Source organism: Dufourea novaeangliae, unplaced genomic scaffold (genome assembly GCF_001272555.1).
Source record: "Dufourea novaeangliae isolate 0120121106 unplaced genomic scaffold, ASM127255v1 scaffold56, whole genome shotgun sequence".
Lineage (NCBI taxonomy): Eukaryota > Metazoa > Arthropoda > Insecta > Hymenoptera > Halictidae > Dufourea > Dufourea novaeangliae.
Window position 1 is genome coordinate 5,993,353 of NW_015373942.1, and position 26,150 is coordinate 6,019,502.

The 26,150-nt window shown below is 32.1% G+C and overlaps 7 protein-coding genes across 8 annotated transcripts; 3 read left to right on the forward strand and 4 right to left on the reverse strand.

The window, feature by feature from the left end:
- Positions 1–906: 906 nt before the first annotated feature.
- LOC107185769 (rRNA 2'-O-methyltransferase fibrillarin) lies at positions 907–3,603 on the reverse strand. Its single transcript, XM_015573526.1, has 5 exons — positions 3,528–3,603; positions 2,664–3,031; positions 1,985–2,158; positions 1,461–1,706; positions 907–1,379 (listed from the first exon to the last, which is right to left on the reverse strand). The coding sequence occupies exons 1-5, from the start codon at positions 3,601–3,603 to the stop codon at positions 1,209–1,211; spliced, it is 1,035 nt and encodes a 344-aa protein (XP_015429012.1). The 3' UTR covers positions 907–1,208.
- Positions 3,604–4,968: 1,365 nt separating this feature from the next.
- Positions 4,969–7,292, reverse strand: LOC107185874 (BRO1 domain-containing protein BROX-like). Its single transcript, XM_015573645.1, has 7 exons — positions 7,109–7,292; positions 6,703–6,933; positions 6,195–6,290; positions 5,930–6,108; positions 5,674–5,849; positions 5,384–5,616; positions 4,969–5,289 (listed from the first exon to the last, which is right to left on the reverse strand). The coding sequence occupies exons 1-7, from the start codon at positions 7,207–7,209 to the stop codon at positions 5,043–5,045; spliced, it is 1,263 nt and encodes a 420-aa protein (XP_015429131.1). The 5' UTR covers positions 7,210–7,292; the 3' UTR covers positions 4,969–5,042.
- Positions 7,293–7,452: 160 nt separating this feature from the next.
- LOC107185875 (lactoylglutathione lyase) lies at positions 7,453–9,684 on the forward strand. Its single transcript, XM_015573646.1, has 4 exons — positions 7,453–7,593; positions 8,544–8,839; positions 9,110–9,177; positions 9,417–9,684. The coding sequence occupies exons 1-4, from the start codon at positions 7,504–7,506 to the stop codon at positions 9,602–9,604; spliced, it is 642 nt and encodes a 213-aa protein (XP_015429132.1). The 5' UTR covers positions 7,453–7,503; the 3' UTR covers positions 9,605–9,684.
- An 866-nt stretch (positions 9,685–10,550) lies between these two features.
- LOC107185780 (tubulin-specific chaperone E) lies at positions 10,551–12,636 on the forward strand. Its single transcript, XM_015573537.1, has 7 exons — positions 10,551–10,732; positions 10,809–11,198; positions 11,270–11,551; positions 11,626–11,755; positions 11,821–12,109; positions 12,183–12,400; positions 12,465–12,636. Exons 1-7 carry the CDS (start codon positions 10,551–10,553, stop codon positions 12,555–12,557), a joined length of 1,584 nt encoding a protein of 527 aa, XP_015429023.1. The 3' UTR covers positions 12,558–12,636.
- A 296-nt stretch (positions 12,637–12,932) lies between these two features.
- LOC107185779 (TFIIH basal transcription factor complex helicase XPD subunit) lies at positions 12,933–16,483 on the reverse strand. Its single transcript, XM_015573536.1, has 13 exons — positions 16,456–16,483; positions 16,281–16,380; positions 15,942–16,196; positions 15,548–15,781; positions 15,352–15,475; positions 14,908–15,004; positions 14,693–14,826; positions 14,091–14,620; positions 13,842–14,017; positions 13,492–13,771; positions 13,301–13,411; positions 13,136–13,234; positions 12,933–13,067 (listed from the first exon to the last, which is right to left on the reverse strand). Exons 1-13 carry the CDS (start codon positions 16,458–16,460, stop codon positions 12,933–12,935), a joined length of 2,280 nt encoding a protein of 759 aa, XP_015429022.1. The 5' UTR covers positions 16,461–16,483.
- Positions 16,484–18,609: 2,126 nt separating this feature from the next.
- Positions 18,610–22,127, forward strand: LOC107185781 (porphobilinogen deaminase). Of its 2 annotated transcripts, XM_015573539.1 has the most exons (7): positions 18,610–18,671; positions 19,044–19,181; positions 19,745–19,817; positions 20,068–20,251; positions 20,624–20,894; positions 21,450–21,766; positions 21,854–22,127. In XM_015573539.1, the coding sequence occupies exons 2-7, from the start codon at positions 19,128–19,130 to the stop codon at positions 22,026–22,028; spliced, it is 1,074 nt and encodes a 357-aa protein (XP_015429025.1). In that variant the 5' UTR covers positions 18,610–18,671; positions 19,044–19,127; the 3' UTR covers positions 22,029–22,127. The 2 variants fall into 2 exon arrangements, with proteins under 2 accessions (XP_015429025.1, XP_015429024.1); XM_015573538.1 differs by lacking the exon at positions 18,610–18,671 and having other exon boundaries at positions 18,867–19,181.
- A 1,723-nt stretch (positions 22,128–23,850) lies between these two features.
- Positions 23,851–24,857, reverse strand: LOC107185859 (mitochondrial import receptor subunit TOM20 homolog B). The gene is made up of 4 exons (XM_015573632.1): positions 24,646–24,857; positions 24,286–24,377; positions 24,019–24,192; positions 23,851–23,945 (listed from the first exon to the last, which is right to left on the reverse strand). Exons 1-4 carry the CDS (start codon positions 24,770–24,772, stop codon positions 23,901–23,903), a joined length of 438 nt encoding a protein of 145 aa, XP_015429118.1. The 5' UTR covers positions 24,773–24,857; the 3' UTR covers positions 23,851–23,900.
- Positions 24,858–26,150: the final 1,293 nt, after the last annotated feature.

A 26,150-nucleotide genomic window follows, 5' to 3' on the forward strand; every position in this document is an offset into this window, starting at 1 on the left:
TGCAGGGCTCAACCTTTGAGTCGTGTTCAAAGTTCTCGCTTAAGGTGGCCAATGCTTTACCGGCTTCTTCTAAGTTCCGGTGCACATAGTCGATCATTTCTTCCACGTTTTTATCTCTGCGATTGAAATAATCAATTTCTCATTGATTCGAATAATCCAGGAACGTATAAATGATTTTCTACGTTCCAGATACAAAAGGAAAAAATGTGTACCCAATTGCTCCTGGTACCTGCCCGATACAAGAACAACATGGTCCGGTGGTAACTGGAGGTCTTTCATGCTTCTCGGGTTGTAAATTAGGGGCATCTTGTTCCTGTATCGCGGCAGAGGCTGCTTGTTCGCTTCTTTCTGCTGTCACACTTAAATTCCTTTTCGCTCCGTCCGGTGTATCCGCGCCTCCCATTAAACGATCCTCGACATCTTTGTCTAATGTGGATTTGCACCGTATCGCGCTGATCGACTGTTTAAATTTAAACAATTTCGATGATTTTCGACCTTCGTCCGTCGCTGTAAATAATAGTGACAATCGTGGTTAATAACCGTTTTACTAAGTTCATCGATGTTGCAACTTTCTTACCGCTTTTGGATGAATTCAACGAGCGCGGCATTTTGATTTAATGTTAATGTAACGGGATCATACTGAAAAGCAGTTACAAAACGCCTGACTCCTTTTGGTTAATTTACACGTGATTTTGAAATTTCATTTTGACAAGGCTGTATGAAACTACATACAGATGTATGAATATTACAGTGACTGTCTGTTGTTTTCAAGCTTTCAGAGCATGCAAATAATATTGAACCATGGAAAGGGTATATTCTTTAAAGTTGTACAATTAAACACGCTGCATATGTTATTAAATTTTTTTTTTATTTATATGAAAGTGTAAGTGAGATGATCATTTGAAATATTTAAAATATAAACTTTATATTAAACAATCGTACATATACGTTCCTTTCGATGTACCGACTATACAGGTACAATAGTGAACTGAATTTCATTTGTAGAAAAACGTCTGAAATACCTGCATCATATTTATCTAACTTTACATTATATTACAAAACTATTTTCATCTTCTCGTACGTAAGCCTCGCAAAAATATTTGAGAACATTACTTGCAGTCAATCGATCAAAAGATATTGCATACATTCTAAATGATGATGGTTAATCAAACTGATCTTAATAATTAGATGATACATATATACATATTTTAAGTAGCCTTTTTAGGTGGCGGCCTGAAAGCACCGACTACTACGGCATGATCTCTTTCATATGGTTCTAACGTGATTTGTTCCTGGGGTTTCAATTTGTCAGCGATAAGTTTTTTCACTTCGGCAGCAAATACTGCTTCAGGTTGAGCTGTGGAGTCTATACAACTTGCCTAAAAAAAAACGAGAATACTTCAGTATAATGTTGTATAAAAGTTAGTGTTTATCTTAGAACTATTTATGTATACACTTGCCTTAATAGAAATAACGAAATGACCTCCATTTTTGAGGAAGTATTGGGCATTCAGAGCTACTATTCTGGCTTGATCGGGCTGTGCGACATCGGCAAATATTGTATCCACCATTCCAACAAGCATTCTATACTTATGAGGATGCCTTGCATCTTCTATTATTGGAATAATATTTGTCCGTTTCTTGGCAACATTTATAAGATCTCTGCCTGATCTGTGTGAAAACTCCACGGCATAAACAAGTCCCTCCTGAGAAAAGAAAATATATACATATTTACAACTTGCACTCTATACTCTATGCACTGTATAGGATAAATTAATCGAAATAAAGTATCAATATTTGTACGCACGCCTTTTTCAAGTAAAACATTAGATATCTTACTCAATGGAAAAACGAGTATGTAATTGCTGTAGCATAACGTCGACACCAAATTAGTAATAATTCACTGAATTGGCTCTAATGTATGCATGACAAATTCCATATACTTTTCTATACATTTTATGGAAACAATTTTATATGAACTTACTGGACCAACAACATCTGCTACATGTGACACAGTAGTTCCAGATGCAGCACCCAAATATAACACTTTGCTTCCCGGTGGCATATGAATTTGATCTACACCGCCAAGTATGGCAGCAGCTAACTTTGATCTAAATGGATTCCAAACTCTGTATTCGATTTTTTCGCCATTTTCTCCCTGTAATGTTTAGGAATCAAAGTTACAGTTTCATATTCTTTATATATGTACACTTATATGAACATTGATTGTACTAATATTATGTATTTAACACATTTGCTACTACACATGACATACAGGGTGATTCTCTTGCTAGAGGATCCACAGGGAATAGCCGTCGACATCAGCGTTGTAACCTCCCGGTCTGTCAACGCTGCAACATTAAAGGCCTCTATGCCATCCATGGGTACCACAGCGGAGTCAGCTATGTGTATGCATATCTGTGAAATAAAAACGATGCGGCGACTATTCTCTTTGGGACCTCTAGCAAGATAATCACTCTGTATAAGCTTCTTACAAGCCAAATTAACCAATTTTATTTTTTGTAAATGTCTTAATTTTAGTATTCTTAATATATTGTTTCTTAAGTGTCTTATATTTCCAGTTGTAGCAGTTAACTTCCAAGCATACAAAAGTAGCAAATATGTTAATAAATTAGATCATATGAATAACTAATGTATTATACCTCAACACTAATTCTCTTTTCCCCATATACTTCTGACCCTGGTACTAAATTCAAAGTAACTAATGCATCCTCTTTTCCTCTAGCTATAAAAACTCCTTCATGACGATGTGGCTCTATAACAACAGTTTTGCCACCTTTGAAACCACCACCTCCACGTCCTCTTCCTCCTCCACGGCCACCACCACGTCCACGTGGGGTACCACCTCCTCTTCCTCCTCCACGTCCACCTCCACCTCCTCTACCTCCTCCACCTCCACCCCTTCCTCCTCTAAATCCTCCTCCTCCACCACCACCGCGACCTCCTCCTCTACCACCTCTAAATCCACCTCCACCTCCTCCTCCCCCTCCCCCTCCACCTGGTGAAAATCCTGTAATACAAGAAATATAGAATAAATAATAAATAGAAGAGTAATTTTTAAAGATTGCAGTTTTTTACTAGATTAATTTTTATAAATATTTAATGGTCTCAGACACCTATTAAGTATATATTGTTCACTTTTTCTTTCACTTTTTCAAAGACAAATTCACGCACGTAAAATTATATTACGGTAAGAGTACTATAAAAGCGAATATTACTATTTCTTTGACTTAATGATATATATATTCAAATAGAAAATAATCGGTCATAGTTAAATAAATGTATAAATATTAACACGTGTAATATATATGCATCATATGAAGACAAAACATAGAAGTATATTTACAAATTAGGTTACCGCAACTCGTGTACTAATATCGTACAATTTTATTTTGCTATTAATGAAATAAAACACCTAGTAGGAGAATGAATATTAATTACCTGGTTTTCCCATTTTTTATTTTAAACAACTAAATATGTATACTTAATTCAATTAAAACTTTAACTCTCCATGCACGTGTATTTCAGACGCCACCAAACTTTTACGGAAGTTGGTGACTGTTGGCTGCTGTTGGCGACCATTGGCGACGTTTTCAAATATCGTCTTCCGGTTTAGGCTGTTGTATCGACTATGATTGGTATCGATAAGTTCGAATCGACCACGAAAAAGATTTGAATACTACATCACAACATTGAGTCCTCCGAAAAGTTTATTATCTTTTTAAGCGGAGTTTCAATATATAATTTTCAATTTATATCATATTTTCATTTACTACGTTTTATACAATTTCTTTCAATTTTTCAATTACTTTCATTGTACCAGGTATATACAATTTGGATTGTATTTTATGCTTGTTCATACGTTTCGTTCAATTCACACCTGGAAATAGTACCTATTCACCAGATCTAACGACTTTTCCTTCATCCAATTAAAAAAGGTAACAAAGACACTGTGTTCAAAACACTACGAATTATCCAGACGACCTAATGTATTCGAAATATATTACAATAAAGTTACTTACTGTCAGTTAAAGAGAATTAATTTTCTATCATATATTTGAATTGTTATAAAACTATTCTAGAATACCTTCTATTCAAATAAACGATCTAGTAACACCGACGAGTTCGTCTGTGGCTTTATTTATGCATTTTAGTGCTTGGAAGAAAAATAAACTTTTTCATAATAAGTATATGATCTTTATTTATGAATTATTCATTTTAGCATTTTAAAAATAAATACATAACATGTAACTCACAGCTTAAAATGCACATGTACAATTAATAGCGCATATACAAATTAGAATTAACTTATTACATAAATGTTTTCACATTTTCTTATAGCCTGAATAAATACAAAACGTAATTTCAAATTACACTTTGTTATATACAACCTTGTCGTTGTACCTTGGATACATAAAAAATTTTTTTTGAAAAATACATTCCACACAAAAACTTTTATAGAAAAACAGTCACATTTTATCACCACGTGCGTAGATATAAATTTCATAATATAAAATACTTCTTTTTACGACACTGACTAGCTTTTACTTACGTAGTATGAATGCAAAGCAAATAATGATGAACACTAGCAATGCTTCTGCGATTTTTCGAAAGAATAATACAATATCAAAAATAGCAGCAGATAAATTAAAAATAGAATACGCTAGGTTGTACCTATAATATTCGCATCTTCTATGTATTGCACAAGCGAAAATTATACACATATTAGTAGCAATTAGAATATATTGGAAATATACAAACATAATACATATTCTTTTATGTACATATTTGAAAATATTTCTACCTACAATGTGTTAACAATTTGTGTCAACATAGATGCAATTCGTGCAGTTCAGTTTCATTTAACATCTCGCGTGTTCTGAATACATTCCCGAAAATATTGATATGGCTATTCAATACTGGATTGTCAATTTTATAGAAGTGTGAAGTAAAGTTTATTATTATCATGTTAGAAAAAGCAATTAATTTAATTTACCACTTCTATTCCTACATTAAAAAGCTCACTGTAATTTACAACCACTTTTATTTTTTGGTTCTTTAGTGCTGTGATGAATTGCATCCTCTTTAACAGGTGGCAAATTTTGCTCTTGCTCTATCTTGGCTGGAGTTAAGCCACATAATTTATTGTATACATCTAAGTTCCATAGAGAATGATGAGACTGCATTTGAAAATCAATAGGGCTCACTAAACCAAAAGTAGCTTTTGTGTCTAGTGCTGGAACTTCTCCTGGTATTGTCTGGTGATAACTTTTAAATAAAAATTAACAAAAGTAATTATTACACGCAATTTGTTGACGTATACATACTAACATCTTCTAAATTAAACAACCGTAATACTTACATTAAACCATTTTCCCGATTACATTTATCAAGATTAAATTTCACTATTGGTGCCAATAGTTCAAACGCAGCATGTTCATTCGGTTTCACTCTAGGTGCTGGTCCATTCGTTTTCCCATATTCACAACACAGTGCAGTAGCCTTTTTTAAATAAGCTGAACTTTCTTGCAAAGCTTTCAGTGCTTCTCCACATTTATCCATACACATTAAATTTTCACCACAGTAATTATAAGCCTAAAAAGATACGTCTCAATAAATCAATGATAATATAATTTCTATTCATTTGCTTACATAAGCCTGATAAAATGCTGCTTTAAACTCTAAATACTTAATCCACTGAGCTGACATCTCTTCCTCAAATTGGCGTAATGTGTTGGCTGCATCCAAAAACAATTTACTTGTCTCATTAGCCAAAGCTGATATTAAGCTAGCATTGTGCTTTAATTCGACTGCTCTTGCTACTGTAACTGTAATACAGTATGAATGAAAATTGATACACATCAGAAAGTGTAAAGGAATAGTAACATAAATTTATACACTACTCAACCTTCTTGTGCTTCTGCTGTACATTGATTTACATATGCATTCAATATTCGTGGGTCTAGATCACTTCCTAGTGGTGGAGGATTCACCAATTGTGGCAAGAATTCTGTTTGTACAAAAGCAAATATTCCTGCGGCTCGTCTGAGCATTGTATGTACATCCTTTGCTTCGTTCATGCTTATACTAAATCATAATATTTCTTAATGATACTGCTTATAATGATATTTACTCATACTTCCAGTCACTTCATTACTTTATCTCATACGTACTCATCTTTAGCAGCAATCATTGCAGCATGTTTCATAAACCAAAGTCCTACATTTACACTCATATTAGCTGCTTCATAAACAGCATCAGCACTAGAACTTTATCAAAAACAACATTATCAAATTTAAAAACATATATAATTCACATACTTTTTACTAGGATTGAATGTATGAAAATTTTGTCAATCCAAACAAATGTTCCATTTCAATATATATTTATATTTTGATACTAAACTGTTATTATTATATTGCCAATTTTATGAGTTTATAACTCTAATAAAATTGAATATCCACAATATTTTCTTCTTTACCTAGTAAACTCATTTATTGATATAAGAAGTTTCTATTTAATACCTATTCCTATAAATTAGTCCACAAAAATGTGAATTTGCTTAAATATGTATAATCCATTTATCATAGATAAATTTTCTTATAAGTTTCATACAAATACAAGTCCTAGCTATACCATCATTCATTGAAAAACATTATACATATAATATATATATATTACTATGTGTTTCTTCCCAATAATGTGTGTGTCCACTTGTATACAAGCACATTTCGTAATTTACTAGGATTTGGCCTGCCAACATGTTGATTTTCTTCTACAGAAGAAATTATTTCCCATATAAATCCATATAATAAACTTAAATAGCTATAGAAAGCTGGTTCTATGGTGTCACTTGAATTATTTGGATTCTTTATTAAGTCTAAAAGACGACTTCTTGATAATCTTAAATCGCTGAAAAGTAAAAGTATCAAATGTACAGCATATTCAATTTAAACATATACGTGTAATTATCTCTCTTGCTACTTATGATTTACTTTGCTGCTGCCACTAATGAATTGTTATGAAACAGGGACATTTGATGAAACATTTAAATGCGTTCAATTGACCATCGTTATTAGTAACTAACCTGCACATTTTCCTTGTAGAATCAGTGGAATTATTTATTTTGAATTCGAATTTTTGATTTGTCGTTGCTTTTAATACGTTTCGATGGAACCAGTGTGCCATTTTGTAAAGAATATAAAACCAAATCGTTTCTTCTAATAATATTTAATCGCTTAACCTTATCAATTTGACAGATAAAGTGAAATCAATAGGGTGATAGGTATATGTATACATATATTGGTATAACTATGATCGTCCGAAGTCATGGAAACTCAAGCTTCGAGCCGGGTCGGAAAAATTCGGACGGAATCGGGCGAGATCTCAATCTCCTATGAAATTAAGGTAAACACACGAGCAGAACGTAACACTAATACACACAACGAAAGATATTCCACTTTTTGGTGAGATACGTGAGATATGAGAATCGCACAGTTGTACGCACACTTCCGTTTGGTGTGGAAACGTGTGATCAGAAGTAGATCGCTATTATTCAGTAATTCTCAAAAGGTAAGAATGAAGAAATTGGTTGTCCATTGTCTCGTATTTATAAAGTGCTGATAAATACACATTATTATCGATATAACAATTTTGTTGTCGTAGAATTGCTGCTTTTTAAATCTAACCTAGGAGAACACATAGTATCAGAATGTAATCGTCTTGAATCTAAAAAGTATTATCTATATTTTTAATCATTTCTTTTATCTGTTTGTTTTGGAAATAATGTCCCTAGGTTGTAGTGATAAATTTATCTACTGATTTGTTAAGCTATACTCCACTAAAATGAAATTTAGAAATAATTTATTTCACGTTAATATTATTGACCCTTTAAGAACAAACGCGTAATAGAAATTACATTTATGCAAACGGAGGCTTATTTAAAAATTAAGTATCATTATCATCTTGCAACTCAATATCCTTAATACTAACAAGAACGAAAACAACTGTGAAACTATCCACACAATTTCCAATACCATTATTTTAAATAGTTAAACTTTTGTAAAAATCAGTCACTTATAACAAGTTTTCACATTGCACAGCCTTTCTCTTAGAAACAATGGTTAACATTGATGGAGATTTCAAATAGAAAAGCTGATGTCACTTGTATTAGAAACAAGATCTCGTATGTATCGTTGTATACATTTTATTATGTTTATTATATTATTGTTTATATAAGCTCAAAAATATAGAATCCCTATGATTTATAGAGACAACTGTTAAAAGGTTTATATTAAAATAAAATTGTGTGACAATGTTTAACCCTCTCGCGTTCTTATGACCTGGTCACCGGCAAGCTGTCGGTAAACATAGTCTCCGTACTGTTTATACGACGACGAAGTATATATGCATGTATTTTGAAATATTGTTACCTATGGGTCACGATTCACGATCGACTTACCGCTGACTTTGACGTTCCGTAATCCCGAGGGTTAATAAAAGTTTGTTAATGTTTATTTTAGATGGGTGAACCTTCAGGGTTAACGAACAGCGAAGCACACGAACTTTGTAAAGAACCTGATCCTGTAACAAATGGGTACATTATGCAACAAACAATGTATCGTATTAAAGATCCACGGAAGTCGTTACCATTTTACACCGAAGTACTCGGTATGCGTCTATTACAAAAGCTTGACTTTCCCGAAATGAAATTCTCTTTGTATTTTATGGGATACGAAAATGCAAAGGATATTCCAACCGATAAAAGGGAATGTATTGAGTGGACATTCAGCCGCAAAGCCACCATAGAACTCACTCAGTATGTTGAGAAATAATGTAAAATTGTACTAATCAATAATTAAACTGTGGATTTTATGCATTGAGATGTAACATTACACATTTGAATGTAAGGCACACCATGGTGAAACATCCTGACAAAACTTTTAACGATAAGAATATTTTTTTTATTCGTATTTTTATTACTTTCTGGAAGTATGAATTTGCATAAACATTCACAGTCTGTTAATGGTATAGCAATATGTTAATTTAATATTTATAATTACAACTAATCTTGAGTGTTTTCGTTTAGCAATTGGGGTACTGAAGCTGATCCTGATGCTAAATACCATAACGGAAACTCTGAACCACGAGGATTTGGTAATACATTTTGAATATCATACAATAAAAAAACACAATGAAAATTATAGTTTTGAGATGTTATTAGTTGCTTAGACGAATCCTCGGATATCGCTATAAGCGGTAATCAATGACAGTCATATTACGCCAATCTCTGACTTCCGAGTTACTGACACTTACCTCGGTCTTGAACGTGTTGAACAATAAATGAATTACAACAATTATTGTTCTGTAACAGTACATTACTCTTTCTTGTACAGGTCACATTGGAATCACAGTACCTAATGTCGATAAAGCATGTGAAAGATTTGAGAAGTTAAATGTAGAGTTCGTGAAAAAGCCTAATGATGGCAAGATGAAGGGACTTGCTTTCATTAAAGATCCAGATGGTTACTGGATCGAAATTATGAATCCGTCCAATGTTGCAAACACAGTACTAAATCATTAATTCGTTATGAATAGTGTAATTTCTTCGAGTACTCTGCACTGTATCAATTTTATTAAATACTGAACAATAAGAGGTAAAAGTCAGACCATTATACAAACATATGTACATAGTATATATGTATTAAGATTGTAATTATGTACTAATAATTATGTACACTATATTTTTTAGTACCTGTACATTCTTGTATTACATTGTGTTATATATGTAATTTATCTACAATGTAACATTTATATGTTCTTTGGTAAATAAAATCAAAATATTTATTTTTCCATTACAATTTTTTAATAAAAATTTCATGCGTTCTCAGTTATTACAACGTTGTTGTTCACATTCGCAGCACCATTTTCAACCATGTTCTACTTTTACTACTGGTTCTCTGTCAGTTTTAATCAATGAAAAGAAAGTCCAAATACTACATGTTACTTGATTTCTCTACACTCTACCGCATCCTCGCATTATATGTATACATATATGTACGCAACACAGACGAAGATAGTAAGCACTATTCCGCGAGTAGTGGAGTATCTTGTACTACAGAGCTCCTAGCTAGGATTTTTGCTGTACACAACAGAGAAATGTCATATCGCTGTATATGACTTTTAATTTTGATAAAACCATGTTTGTATAGCTGCTCGTATTTGTTATAAGTATTACCCAAAATAATACTACGTGACAACTATCTCCTGCTTAAAACATTAAATATTTCGTTTGTTTCATTATTTTCAATGAACATCTACTATATTGAGGTTAAGTTTCAGACCGCAATATGAAGTATACACACCTATAATTATTTATATAAAAACATTATAATCCAAATTTTATTCTATACATTTCAAGCATGATTTCCAGGATATTTGTGAAATAAAAAAATTATTTATCTCAAACAGACTTTGTTATAATAAATAATGATATTCATAATTGTCATTAAAAACTTTTCTTTTTTAGTATGGTAGAGGACAAAAAGTATGAAATTGGCAGCCGTATCGAGTGTGATGGACATAGAGGTACTCTAAAATATGTTGGTCCCGTTGGTAACACTAAAGGTCAGTGGCTTGGTATAGACTGGGATGATTGTACTCGTGGTAAACACAATGGCACATATGAAGGAGTAGAATATTTTAAAGCTAGGTAAAGTCGTATAAAAGAATAATATAAGTATTTGCAGCAATTACATAAGCATAATATATTACATATTTTATAATAGGCATCCTACATCAGGTTCATTTATACGCCCAGGTAAAGCAAAATTTGGAATTTCCTGTCCACAAGCTATTAAAATCCGTTATGGTCTCATCAATGATGAGTTAGCAGGCATTGATAGGGACACATTAACAAGTTTGCAAAAAGAGATTAATGCTCCCTTTTTGGAAGTAGTTGGTTTTTCCAAAGTAAATAAGAAGCAAAGTAAATTTGACCAATTAAAAATAGTGTGGCTCAGAGATCAATATGTTAGTGAGGCTGGTAATTCTGGTGAACTAGAAGAATTGTGTCCAAATCTGGAAGAGTTAGATATATCTAGAAATTTAATTAATAGCTGGAGAATCATTGCAGATATCTGCTGTCAGCTTCATTCTCTTATTCGCCTCAATGTTAGGTAAATTAATTAAGCTTACCAGTAACATATATTTTTTGTGGTTCTTTTTTTCATTTGTTTACATTTTTTAGCGAAAATTATTTACCAACTGGAGAAAATATGAAAACATTGAGCAACTCATTTCTAATGGTTGAACATTTGACCATGGCAAAAATGAATTACAATTGGTTTGACATTCAACAATGTTTATGCATGTTCCCATCTATTCAAGAACTTTCAGTTTCTTTTAATATGATCAGCATTATACAGAAACCACTAGAAGATGAAAACCTCATGAAAATATCTAGATTAACACTTGAAGGGAATTTGATATCCAATTGGGATGAAATCCTCAAATTGGGTTCACTTCCACGGCAAGTTATTTATAAATATCCTATACAGAGTTACAATAAAGGAGGACCTTTTATTGAAAAGTTTCAATTTACAGCTTAGAATACCTCAATTTAAATTTAAATAAAATAGACAAAATAAGATTTCCATCTACTAAACCAACAGCAAAAACTCCAGCCTTCCCAGTTTTGCGACAGTTACATCTATCGCAAAATAACATATCGGAGGTACACCTCTATATTACATAGACAAACGTTTTTAAAGAAAGTATTAATTCCATTAAAACTTACAGTGGCAATATGTATCAGAACTAGAGAAGATTAATAATTTAGAAGAGCTGAAATTTAGAGAAAATCCAATTTTGAAAGACGAAAATTTAGAGACCACGCGTCAGCTAATAATAGCAAGAATTTCCAAATTAAAAATTTTAAATGGCACTGAAATAGTGCATGACGAAAGACGAGGTGCAGAGTATGATTACTTGAAACTGTATTTGTCAAAATGGATTGAAACAGAAAATGATTCTGAAAAAAGAAATGAATTTTTAAGTGAACATCCTCGATATCCGTCGTTAGTTGAAAGTATGTAAAAATAATATTGTCAATGAAAATCTGCAGAGAATAACTATCATCTGATTTTTGATATTGTTTCTAGAATATGGAATTTCTGATATCCCATCAGCTAAACCAAAAGTGGAAATGATTTCTAACGTGATTACAGTAGAGTTTGTGTGTCCGGATCATGCAAATCAGCCTAGGGGGGTTAAAAGGAAACTTTTAAAAGACATGGAAGTTCAAAAAGTTATTGGACTTGCACAGCGACTCTTTAGGACAGGAGGAAAAATACCATCACTATCGTTTATACAACATAATGTAAGTATAATGTACAGTTTTGTGTAATGTACTTGTGATCAAATATTTTTATCTACTTTTGTAGCTATCCAAAGATGAAATTCCTTTGGATAAACCGCTTCAAGAACTCAGCTATTACTCAATACAAGACGGAGATCAAGTTCTTGTAAGGTGGTGATACAAAATGAATTGTTCATAGATGTATTTTGTACACTGTTAAAATTTCACCACCGTACTTTGTTATTAAACTTTTTTAATTGCACAATTATATTTTTGTACCCTGTTAATAATTAGTCAATCACTATTAGTCAAATCACTGCCAATAATTGATAAAATGTTAAACAACATTTATTCTTTTGTCTTAAAAAACTTGTATATTATTGAAAAAAATATTTCTTATTACAATATTTATGAAAACATTATTACATTTTATACTTGCTATAATACAGAGAGTATATAATGTATAAATTATTGTTTCTTTTTACACATTATGTATCATTGTATTTGTCAAAAAATGGCACATATAATTTATTACAAATGTAAAACTAATCATTTAATTTTGTTGTGCCTTTTCTTCAATTTTTCTATACTCTGTATTTTCAAGTTGTTCTCGTGTTAACAATGATAATCCTAGTTGGTTCTCACGTGTGAACGGTTGAGCCATCTGCCTCAACCAACGTTTACTTATCTGAAAATCATAGATAAATAATTTAAAGTTTTGAACTAAAATTGTAAATGATCACTACTAAAACTTACCTGCACAGCTTCTTCAGTCGATAAATTACACAAACTATCAAGTAAATGCTCCTGTATCCACTTTGGTAATTTACTTCGTTTATCGATCCTTGAAAATCTCTAAAATGATAAACATTGTTAAAGAATTGACTATTAATAATACGATTTGCAATAATGACCATGTACCTTATCTGCGAACACCATTATACCATAATCGGTTTTGCCTCGAATTGCACGTCCAACGCATTGTGCTGCATGCCTCATCGCATCAAAAGTTAAGAAATCATTTTCTCTGATCTGAACGGAGTAGTAGAAATATTGTAAATAGAATCAGTAAACGTATTTTGTAATTTAAATTGTAATATAAGTATATTTACTTGGAATTGATCACGAAGATATTCTAAACGTGCTTTTAAAATACGTGATTGTGTATATACATATGGAATTCCAAACATTAAAACAGCTCTTCCTAAATGATGATCAAAATCGACTCCTTCTGATACTTTTCCACGCGCTACTGAAAGAAGAACAGCGCCTCTTCCATTTTCACAAGCTTTTATATAATTAATAAGAGCTAAACTCGTCTCAGCAGAATCTTGAGTTTCAATAAATAATAACTTGTGCCTCTGAAGTTGATCCACAACACCTTGGTCATACCTATAAAAATATAGAATGATACAAAAAATCCAATCACACTAGAATAATTTATTAATCGATTAATACAAACCATGCAGCGACAACAGATTCCATATAAAAGTACGAGGTAAAAAAGCAGACTAAACCATCCGGAACAGTAGCTGCAAACTCAACCAGTAGTTGTCCATAATTCCTTATAACGGCAACATCTTCCCTAGTTTCATATTTCGATGAGATTGCAACTTGATCGTTACCTTTGGATACTATCTGATGTTAAAAGAAATTTACTGTTTTCGATAATTGTACTACTGTCAATTTAAACAAATATGATTAAACTTACCATAGGTAGAAGACATGGCCTGGCTAATGTCATTGTAAAAGATGACATTATGACTGGGTGAAAATTTAATATCTTAGGATACATGTCTAATGGAGACAATGTTCCTGATGTGATTATTACTGATTGAAATCTATCAAATATAGGTTTCATTGCAATAGATGAATCTAAACAACTGAATTGAAGAATTGGATTTAAGACAGTAGGTGTTTTGTCATCAAACGGTTCTACTATAATGGTAAAGCCTTTTGTATATGTTGACACTAGTGTTGCAAGGTGTGTCACCAAAATTATTGGTGAAAAATCAGTTAGATCAGTTATTTCCATTGTTCGTAGCAGAGATGCCAATCGTTCGGCACAAAACCTTAATGGTTTACGTTCTATTGACACTTTCGATTGTATATCTCTTAAGAACGCAGCAGGTGATTCTTGAACTACGTGCTGTATACGTAAACGTGTCTTTAAGTACTCTACAAAACGTTTTAAGAAACTGACAAAATGTTCTGCATTTCTTATGTTACCAGGAACCACTTCTGTAACAATATACAGAATAAATTGAAATTGTAACCTTTTAACATGCATGGCATTAAGAATGAAAGATTTACCATTTAGAACTTCATTTGGTAAAACAGGATTAGCTAAAATGATATCAGTTTCTCTTGCAACCTGTGCATCTTTTAGTCCTTCTACTAATCTCTCATATTCTTCTTTTAATTTATTTACATCATCTTCTCTCATCCTATGATACAAACGTTGATAATGATTATACATATCACAGATATTATAGATTATATTGCATAACGTATAAAGATTCACTCACTCTGCCACTGTCTTTTCAAGTAGCTGTATATTAGCAGAACTTTTCTCCAATGTTCTTCTATTTATTTTTACACTCATTGAATCAATGCACACATTATCTACAATAAGTTCAGAGATTATAATCATTTTTATTTTAACACATTGTTGACAGTATACTGCGAAACAAATCGAGCCTCAGTTCCCGTACATTCTCAGTATATATGTGAATGAAATATAAATGCACCTATTCAAAGAAACGTAAATATTAATATTAAACGAAATCTTGTATTAAAAATTGGTTTTGTACGAGCAAGATGAGATTTGTTGCCTCAAGTCTTCAATGTCTAAAAATTGAACAACGTCAATTTGCGTGTACCGTCTTCTGCGCTTAAGAAATGAAAAATGTTGATTCGCGTCTCCCCTCGACAATGTGTTAATTTTATATGACTAATAAAGTGTAATATACCTATATTGTGAGCTTCATCAAAAACTACAACAGAAGATTTACTTAATTCTTTTGATACAGTTTCAGCAATTTTTGGATCTAATAAATAATGATAACTGTATACCACAATTTGAGCATGTAAAATCTGGAATCATATACGAAAATTAATACTTTAATTAGTACAAAAGCAGAGAAACTTATCTTAAGGAATACTTACTGTAAACCTTGCAAGAAAGTATGGACACCAATTACGATCTCTTCCATATTCCTTTAAATCATCAATTGAATATATGCCAGGTGGCATTAGTTGCTCTTTGCCTTCCATGTCAAATCCTTCGTAAAAATTACAAATGGGAGTGGATTCATCATAATTATGTCTCTCACGAATGTATGATGCTGTGAGAGAGTGACAACGTCCATCGACAATTTTACCTTCTCGTTCTCTGCTTACCTGTTATAGATGACATACTTATATAACATTTAAAATTGATTCTTTTGTATTTTTGTGCATCCTTAAGGTCTTAGTTCAAGTCTAATTCTCAGATATAAATGTATTTTAAAATCATCAAATATAAAAGTGTTAAAAAATAAATACGTTTGACAATTATTACCTCAGGATGAATACACATATTTTTACGTGAGCTAAGCACTAAGCCAACAATTTTAGGCTTAGTTTCAGTTTCTTTTTCATAATACTCCATAAGCTTTTTCAATTCCTCTATAACTTTTTCTATTTCTGGTACAGTACGGGAGCAATAAATTAATTTTGTAATGTTTAATGGATGTTCCAGCATGTACGCTACAATTAATGATAATAAAGTAATTGTTTTGCCAGTGCCTGATGGCATTTCCAATAAACAGTGACCCTATAGTTATAAACAAAATCAATGATAAACATAATTCAAGAGTTGTCAGTAATTGTGGAATGAAAAAATACATAGAATAAATACTTTTGCATCCAAGCCTCGCTTAAGTTCGAGCATGTACGCATATTGTTCTGGATAAATGTAATCGTAAGGGAAATATACTAGTAAACCGTCAACGCTGATTCTGTAAATATAAACAGGTCGTGAGACTTTCTTCCAGGAAACTTAAAAAACACATTAAATGAATATTCATATTTACTTCATATTTTTATATTTCTTCCTACATAAATGTCAATTTTGTATACAGTAATATCATTTATTTATTAATACAATTACGACGTATTCAACAACGCAATTCAACGTTAGATTACAGTTACAACATAACTCAACTGGAGCGCATAAAAACAAATTCACTATGCACTGGTTCATATGTTTTAAGGGTTTTACGGTTTGGTCTTTGGCCAGTCGGCCGGTTCGGCAGTCACGCAAAGCGTTCCTAAAATAATTTTTTTTTTTCATGTATTAAGTAACAAAGAAAATTAACTTTATTTATAAGAAATAGGTATATTATATTATTGGTTTCTAATATTGTTGTATTTTATACATATCCAATTCGCATAAGCAATAACGAGAAATATACGGGGTGTCCTGCAATGAGTGGTACAATCGAAGAGGAGAAGGTATAATGACATTCACTGTGATGTTAAGAATAGACATCGCTTTAACAATAATGATAGACCTCTGATATATCTATTTTACGCCAGACAGGGATGTTTTATTTAGATAAGCGTCATTTATTCTGCCAAATAAAACACTTATGTTAAATCTCCTATCCTTAAATTTCACTACATTTCTTTCTTCCCCGATTAATAACATAATAATAAAAAAAAATTGGTAGGAACTCGGTTTTGAGTTTACTAGGAATGAACTATCGTTTTTAGTTAATACTCTAACGCCGTGCTACGATCTTGAAAAATATTATTGTGAAGGCGTCTATTCTTAATAATGTTAACAAACAATACTGTAAAATGTGCACAAGTATATATCAACATGTTTCAGTTGCTTGTCCTTCGTAGTAATAGTTAAGTATGTCATAACGTTTATTTAATTAAATATGCGTTTACGACATTCTGTTGATAAGACACTTTCTACTCTGACCTCCCTTACAATTTCCCATAAGGAGATCGTCTTTTTCCAGGACACCCTGTATAATCCTTGTTGACCGACGACCACCGACGACCGCCCGAAGCTAGTGATGCCAGAATCACCTCTGTGAAGTTAGCCGGACAACTTTAACTTTTTAACGTTTCATTATACCCAATCGATTGGTGGTCGTTTGGTGGTCATTGATGGCCTAATTAGAACATTTGGTGGTCAAGCGTCCTTTTGTAATCGGCGTCAAACTTATGAAACCTTTATGAAGCTTTGAAGACTGTACGGAAGATTTGCAAGTTACAGAGGAGGGAATTATTTGCGGCATATAAGTTACAATATTTTATAAGCCTAAATAATATCTAAACCTACTTTTTCTGAATTTATATAAATATCATTACAAGTATATTGTAAAATCATATAGATAAGTAGAATCTAAGTAAAATAAGTATCCAAGGGCACCTTTATTGAATCTATACAAATATTATTATAAATATATTGTAAAATCATGTATGTAAGTAGTACTTAAGGCAATTGTTACTAACCTCACTGTCAAATTCTGATCATTTGTTTACAAAAAGAACGCTTGACCACCAAATGTTCTAATTGAGCCACCAATTACTAGCAGGCGTTTCTGCTTCGACTGCGCCTTCGCAGAGTAAAATCGGTTAAGAGATATAAGTTTTATCCACCAAAATGTGTTTTAATATTCCTGTATTCACTTCTCAGCCAATCACAGGTTTCGATGCTTGCCGTACTACAAAGGTACGAATTTTCATATATTCTGCTTTAATTAATGACCACCAAATGTTTCAATTAGGTCACCAATCATTAGCACATTTTTCTACATCGATTGATTCATCCGAAAAGACAATCAATCCAGAAATATCTCTTTTATCAACATTGAACGTGCGTTGGTACACCTGTATCCTGAAATGCCAGATGACTACATCGTTTTTTTCGTTTTTTATAGAAACTAAGTACCACCAAATGTTGTAATTTGGCCACCAATGACCACCAAACGATTACGCATCGATTGAGCATTTAAAAAACTGAATCTGGCGAAAAAAAAAATTTTCGGCTAACTTCACGGTCAAATTTTGATCACTTAATTACAAAAGAACGCGTGACCACCAATTATTCTAATTAGGCCACTAATGACCACCAATCGACCACCAATCGATTGGGTATAATGAAACGTTAAAAAGTCATAATTGCCCGGCTAACTTCTGAAGTTCGGGCCGAAGCTCGAAGCGCTATAGGTAGCATAGCTCCACGAATCTCACGGATATCTCACGATCTCACGCTACGCTCACGATTACGGTACGATACTACGATAGTTCACTGTTCAGTGTTCAGTCCGGTTGTCCAGTCAGTTCAGTCGCTCGACTTTGGTCGATTTGCACATTGAGGATTGTCTCCGTGCTGAGAAAATGGAGCGAACACGGATGTAGAATCTTTTGTATTTATTATTCTAATTAATTTCACGTTCTGCTGCAGTGTCAGTAACTGTGAAATATCTTCCAATTGTCATTTAATAACAACAAATTCAGTCTATTTTTCTAATAATGCATTAAAGTTGTCGTGTGTGCGTATCAAAGGTTACTTGCAAAGTTGTGTAGTGAAAGTTGTTCGTGTCTTTGACCTAATTCAGTTCATTCTCGTCCTTTGGGCATAATGTACATTCCACAATAGGATAAACTCATTATATAATAATAATCACGAAGAATCACATATTGCAATCGGTACGTGAGGGAAATAGAAATTTAAATTGCCGTGATGACGAGCACGGATACACGTGACGTAATCCGAGTTGGGTCTCGGAAAAGCGAGGTAAATGCATAAATATTATTCTTTTTTTCAAGAAGGAGAAAGTCTATTTTTTTGTCCTTGCGCTGCTACTTTTATAACGCAGCCAGGCACGATTTATGCGCCGCTTGGTAATGTCTGATAACAATAATATTGAATAGATAAACACACTGATATTAATCTTGGAAACGTAAAAGGTATAAAGGAAATATTTTCCTTGAAGCCGTAATTAAAGACAGAAAAATATGACGGTCCTTTTTTTTAATTCGCTTAATAACTAAAATATTGTGTACTATTTACAAATGATATAATGCATGATTTGTAGAATGTTATAATTGACGTTTTTTCCAAGGTTTCTGTTACTCAGCACTTTTTAATCAGATACTCTGTACATAGATTAGTAAATCGTTTGTATGTGACTATTTATATACAGGTAGTTATCTTATATTGAATAATGTTCTCTTAATTGGATTCAATATGAAACATCTTTTTCTTAGACAGTGAAGCAATAATGTTATATAATTTTTTTTAATTGAAATATAAGATTTCAATTTGACAAAGTCAACATATATTTCAAATTGTTTCAGTTGGCTTTGATTCAAACAAGACATGTCATACAATGTTTGAAAGAGTTTCATCCAAAAATGGATTTTGAAATAGGTATGCAAAAATTCTTATTTATGAATTCGATTCTTTTTTCACAAAGTACACAAAATATTTGACTAAAAATATTTTATCAAAATACATATATATTTATTCAAGCTGATAAAGAATTAAAGACTGCTTAATGACTTATATAATTAATAATTTATCATGTGTATGCAAAAATCTATACATGTACTTGCATAAGATAATTTATATGTATCATAAATTTGTATATCTATATTTTAAAATAAATTATACCTTATAGTTACAATGTCTACCAAAGGAGATAAAATTTTAGACAAATCTTTACCAAAAATTGGGGAGAAGTCCTTATTTACAGAAGAGTTAGAACTAGCTTTAGAAAATGGCCGTGTCGATTTTGTAGTACATTCATTGAAAGATTTACCCACATCATTGCCTGAGGGAATGGCTTTAGGTGCAATCTTAAAGTAAGTATAATAAAATAAGTAAACTCGTCTTGGAGCAGTTGAACATGCTGCTCATGTCTTGACTTTTCAAAATGGTGATCTGAACATCTGAAATTTAAATTTGCAATGAAATTATCATATTCATGAAAAACGCATGATACTGTGGACGTAGTATGGTTGGTGGTCTGGGTTAGGTAGTAACTGGTTCACACAGTAACTCTTGAATTCACTATTGTTCTTCACATTGTAATGTCAACCCAAGTTTAATAAAAAAGAAACAGCTCCATGATATTTAACATTAAATATATTTCTCCAGCATTATTCTAATATCTTAGAATGATAAGTTTTTAGTTATTTTTACACTGCATATTTTAAAAAAAAATATTATTACAGGCGTGAAGATCCACGTGATGCAGTTGTTATGTCTAAAAAACACAAGGATAAAACATTATCTACCTTACCAGAAGGTAGTGTAATTGGTACTAGTTCATTACGTAGGTCCGCTCAGTTATCAAGGAATATGCCACACTTAAAAGTAGAAAACATTCGTGGTAATCTAAACACCAGATTAAAAAAGTTGGATAATGAGGATGGGCCTTTTGCAGCTATTATTCTGGCAGCTGCTGGTTTAAAAAGAATGAATTGGGAAGACAGAATAAGTCAGGTAATTTTCAGTATAACTGTACATAAAATTGTTACACTGTGTTTCAGGGTCCTGTAACATAGAGATGCTTGCAAAGGTATTCCCTAATAGTGGGGTTACTAAATATTTTGGGAAGAGGGTCGCACAACAAATTTTGTAACTATATGTGCTGCTCAATGTGGAAACAGACTTTGAACAGATGTGTCATGTTTTGTTAAGTTTTGCTTCATTCTTGGAGTCTCACTATAATAAAAGATTATGATAAAAAAAAGTATTCATTCGCACATTTGTGACCAGAATGCAATAAAGAAAAATGTTTTCATTTTCATACCTTTGATAGGTGTATAAGTAAATTCACCATGTTACAAAGTATTCTTTTGTATGAATCTCTTAAAAATTAAACTGGTTATTTTAACCGTATTGATTGTTCGTACGCCATATGAACTAAAAGCTGAAAAGGTTGCGATATGTAGAATATAGAAATTGAGAATTAATGTCAGTAGGCCACTGTTTGTGGGAATCTTATTCTGGTATATTATCTCTACATAGTTGCTTATATTTTCTTTATATTTACAGTTATTAGAATCAGAGGAAACATTGTACGCTGTAGGCCAAGGTGCATTAGGAGTCGAGTGCCGGGAATCAGATTGGAAGATATTATCTCTTTTAGAGCCACTATATGATGTTGAGACAACATTAAGATGTGTATGCGAACGTTCTTTCTTAAAAACATTGGGCGGTGGATGTTCTGCACCAGTTGCAGTTTCCTCAACATTAATGGACAAGGATCTTACTATTACTGGCGCAGTATGGTCTTTAGATGGACAAGAACTTGTTAAGGATACTCTTAGAAGTAAACTTTATATACCTGATGATGATGGTGAACCTCCAAAGTGCGTAGTATAAATTATAATTTTATAAACAAGGGTTTATTAAATAACTATTTACTATTTAACACAACTTTTGTTTCTGTGTTACAGGAAGTGTCCATATCGAGAACCACAGCTTTACTGTAGCGTTGTACCTGGTAAAGTAAGCAGTATAAGTCTACTGGGTGCTAAACAACTTGGTAAAGATCTCGCAAAAAGCCTTATAGAAAAAAATGCTCTTGATGTTATGACAGAAGCTAGAAATGAAATTTTAAATTCAAAATAGAATTAATGAATAGGGTTATAAGAATTAGTTTTTCTTGATAATGAAAGGACATATTGAATTTCAAACATTTACAATACTTGATTCGATTGGTAACATAGATCAGGCAAATTTTATCGCTGATTAGTCCAAAGAACTGATATGCGCAATTTATTAAACTATCAGTATACATTTCGTTTAATTCGAAAGTTATCGTTTCATTTATTACATCATTTTATTGCTTCCATTTTGACTGCTATATCATTAAATAATATTTAAATTCTGTTCTTTTTACAACTATACAAATTTATTCGTATATTTATTGTAAATATAAAATGTTGTACAGAATCTATTAATATTAAACACGTTTTAACTGGAAGCTATACACTGCCATATCCTAATTTTGTAGTGGTGCACAATCTTGAAATGTGTTCTACGATTTTAATGAAACTATGAACACATAAGGATCACTTGAAACTATTCCATACATGTACATACACATCTATTTTTTCTTAGTAAATGCCATTGTCAAGAAAACTAATCATTTTATATGAGTACATAGTATTAAAATGAGATATATTTATAAAATATTATAAAAAAGAATATATAAATTTGTTAAAATTGGATTATATTATTAGACCAATTGTTTAAATGTTGATGACGAGTGTTAAGAAGCACAGTCTTTGTATAAAAAATATTGTGTACAGTTGTGATCACTGTTGTATATTAAGGGGAATAAAAAGGAAATAAAAGAATTGTATATTATATATTGATTACAAAAACATGAAAACACAATGGTCTGTATTATTGAAATGAAACCTAAAATCATCAATTTCTTTGTTCAAAAAGTCTTTAATCTTATAACACATAAAATATAAAAACAAAACAAATTTTTAGATTGCTATTATATACTGAAACTTTATCCTACGAACAAACTAAGTAACATATGCATATGTGAAATTGTAAATACAATAGAGTATTATTGAACTGATTTTTTTCGTTTTATTAATAACATTCAATTTATTTCCGCAAGATACAGATTTTAAGAAAGATGATTTTGCTTGATAGAAACTATGATTTGAAATATGCTTATTGCTTTTAGTTTTATAAGAATAGAATATTCTTTATACAAAAAATAATTATAAAGTGTTCAATATGCTAGTGAGTACCGTTGAAAATAATGTCATGTTACCTATGCTTAAGATAATACATCTATTACAAGGATATTAATTTCATATTCACAAGGTAGAATACATATTTGCATAGATTTGTGCAAATTTCTATAAGATCACATTGTACACGAATTCCTTATTGAAGGAGCAAATATGGTATATATTAATTATTGTGTAAAACTATGATATTTCTATGAAACCAAATGCATTCATTTTCTAGAATTACAGTAATTGTTATACTTCTTAATTAATTCTGTTTTTGTTCGTTTTAACTTGTGAAACACTTAATATGAACAATTTATAGCCACAAAGAAAATCTTGTGTGATTCAAAATTTTTCTGTTAAATATATGTATATATTTGGCTGCCATATTAACTAAATATATATTTCAGCGGCATATTATGAGTAATTATTGTGGCAGTCAAAATGTTCAAATGGCTAATATGTAATTTTAAAATGAAACACTTATATTTTAACAAATTAATACAAAAGTTCTTTCCATTTGATAATTTAAATGCATATAAATCTATCATGCTTTTAATTGATTAATAATATACAATTGTCAACGAGTATGGAAGTTCAATCAAGGAACGCAAGACATACATTAAAAAGGATTGACCAAATTGAAGCCACGCAAATATCTACGTTATCAAAAAAAAAGCATACACTTTCTACTAATGGTTAGATTTTATTTTGAAATACTCAACGCAATTTTTATATTATTTTATTCAACATCTTCCTCAGCCATTGCAATTTGAGATGCTACTTTCTGTAACAATAAGTAAACAACCAAATTTTTTCACATTTCTTACCTTAATTCCAAATTTTAAGATAATACATACCTGACCAACAGCGGGTAATCGTTGCAATAAAAGATGAAATACATGTGGTGGTAGTGTCTTTTGAAGAACTTGCAATAATTGTACTGGTTGCCCACAAATTGCAACTGCATTTGCTAAATGTACAACTCCACCTTCTATATCGCCGTATGCAAGCTTTTCTTCTCCAAGTTGGACCTGCAGAACATGAACATCACATTTAAAAACACAAGCATGATATATACACAATTATCCACACAAAACAGTGGAGACAACATATTTCATACTAACCTCTTGTAAGAAAAATCTTTGTACACCTTCATGATCATTTAAGTGAGGAATTCTTGAACTATCTTTCTGAGCCTGCTTCTTAGACTTTCTCCCTACAAACACAAAACACTCATTAACATTGCACTATTTATGAACAGTACACTGTCAATACATCTTAGATTTTGAGGCTTCACTAATTAAGGTTGCAAAGTCGAATTTAACAAAAATGTAATCTTAAAAGAGAAATTAATCATTTTGCATTAATAATCTAATTTCATCGAAACGCTGCAATTATTTTCATACAAAACTAGCGTGTACAAACATATGCACATGGCTTAAAAATATTTCGAACTAGTATAAGAAAAGTATAGCTTGACTTACGTTCACGCAATTTCTTTTTGAACTCTGGATCACTGCGACGCTTTTGGTCAAAATAAAAGCAATAACCAACGAATATTCCGGCTATGCCAACGGCAATGCCCATTGCAGCCTTTGAAATCATGGTCATTCTTATATATAAATTTAAAGTTTATAATGACGAAATTTACAAACTCCTCATTCCACCTTCGGCCACCCTAGAAAAGGCTGCGTCTGCTATCAAACGCACAGAACTGAGAAGCAGAAGAATCATTTTATCATGTGCTACAGAATGATGCTATAATACAGAGAAATTCCCTAGATCGATAATTGTGTCATAAGAATTTTACAATCTTATTTTACTAAAAATATATGAACTTCAACAAAAATTTAATAATTTTTTCATTAAACGTTATATAATTTTTACATTAACACTTCGTCTCTATATTCCTATGTCTGTACCTATACTCCCTCACCGTGCAAATGTACTAGATAGAGAGGATAATAGGAAGAAAAAGGATAGACACCTCTCATATCTTCTCTTTTCCTCGGACCTCCGTCACCATTCTTTGTTCGCACAGGAGTTCACACTTCAGTTAGTCTAGTCGATGGTAAGAGACCCCATGTGTGTAAAAAAATGGGGTCATAGCACCCCAGGAGCATGCACAAAGACCCCGTGTATGTGAGGAAGTGGGGCCATACAACCCCCGCAGGAGGCGCCAGAGACCCGCGTGGTGAGTACGTGGGGTCATAGAACCCCGGGTGGAGGTGCCAGGGCCCCGTATGGTGAAACGCGGGGTCACAGAACCCCCGCAGGAGACGCCAGGAACCACGTGTGGTGAAATCGTGGGGCATAGAACCCCCAGAGCATGCGCAAGAGTTTTGAAACGTGATTCTTTATCGTTGTTGCTCGTACGAGTCTCAAGTCTCAAGCTCAGTTTAATGTTGCTCGTGCAACTGTCGAAATCTGACTGACACTTGTGTGTGCTTCCGTGAGCAAATTATATAGTAACCCCAGCAACAATGGCAGTTTCTGCAGATACTACTACAGCCCAAATTTAAAAGACGTAGGCAGTAGTTAGTTTCTGTAGTAACCTGTTGAACCAGACAACTATAATTAGTATAGGATTGTACAATATTTATGCAGTTATATTTAAGACAATTCGATGAAATGAAGCTTATATTACCTGACGTATGTTTATTGGAATATACATATATACATATAAATTATAATGATATAAAAGTTTGAAATACAATACGATGCGCTACGGTACAATACGTCTATTCGATTCAATTGCTCCCTTGCGACTACATCATGCTATCCGCGTTCGGCGCAGTGCGCTAATACGGAGGCCAACGAAATATCACTGTAACACTTAAAAAAGTGTTAAAGTTCCATTTATATCATTGTCCTGTGAAAATGTTCATACTTCCATTAGCATTCATATTCCAATCAAAGAATTTACAGAATAAGGAAAAGGAATCTAAAGTAATTTTCAGTAGTTCCATACATCTTTATCTCGAATAAT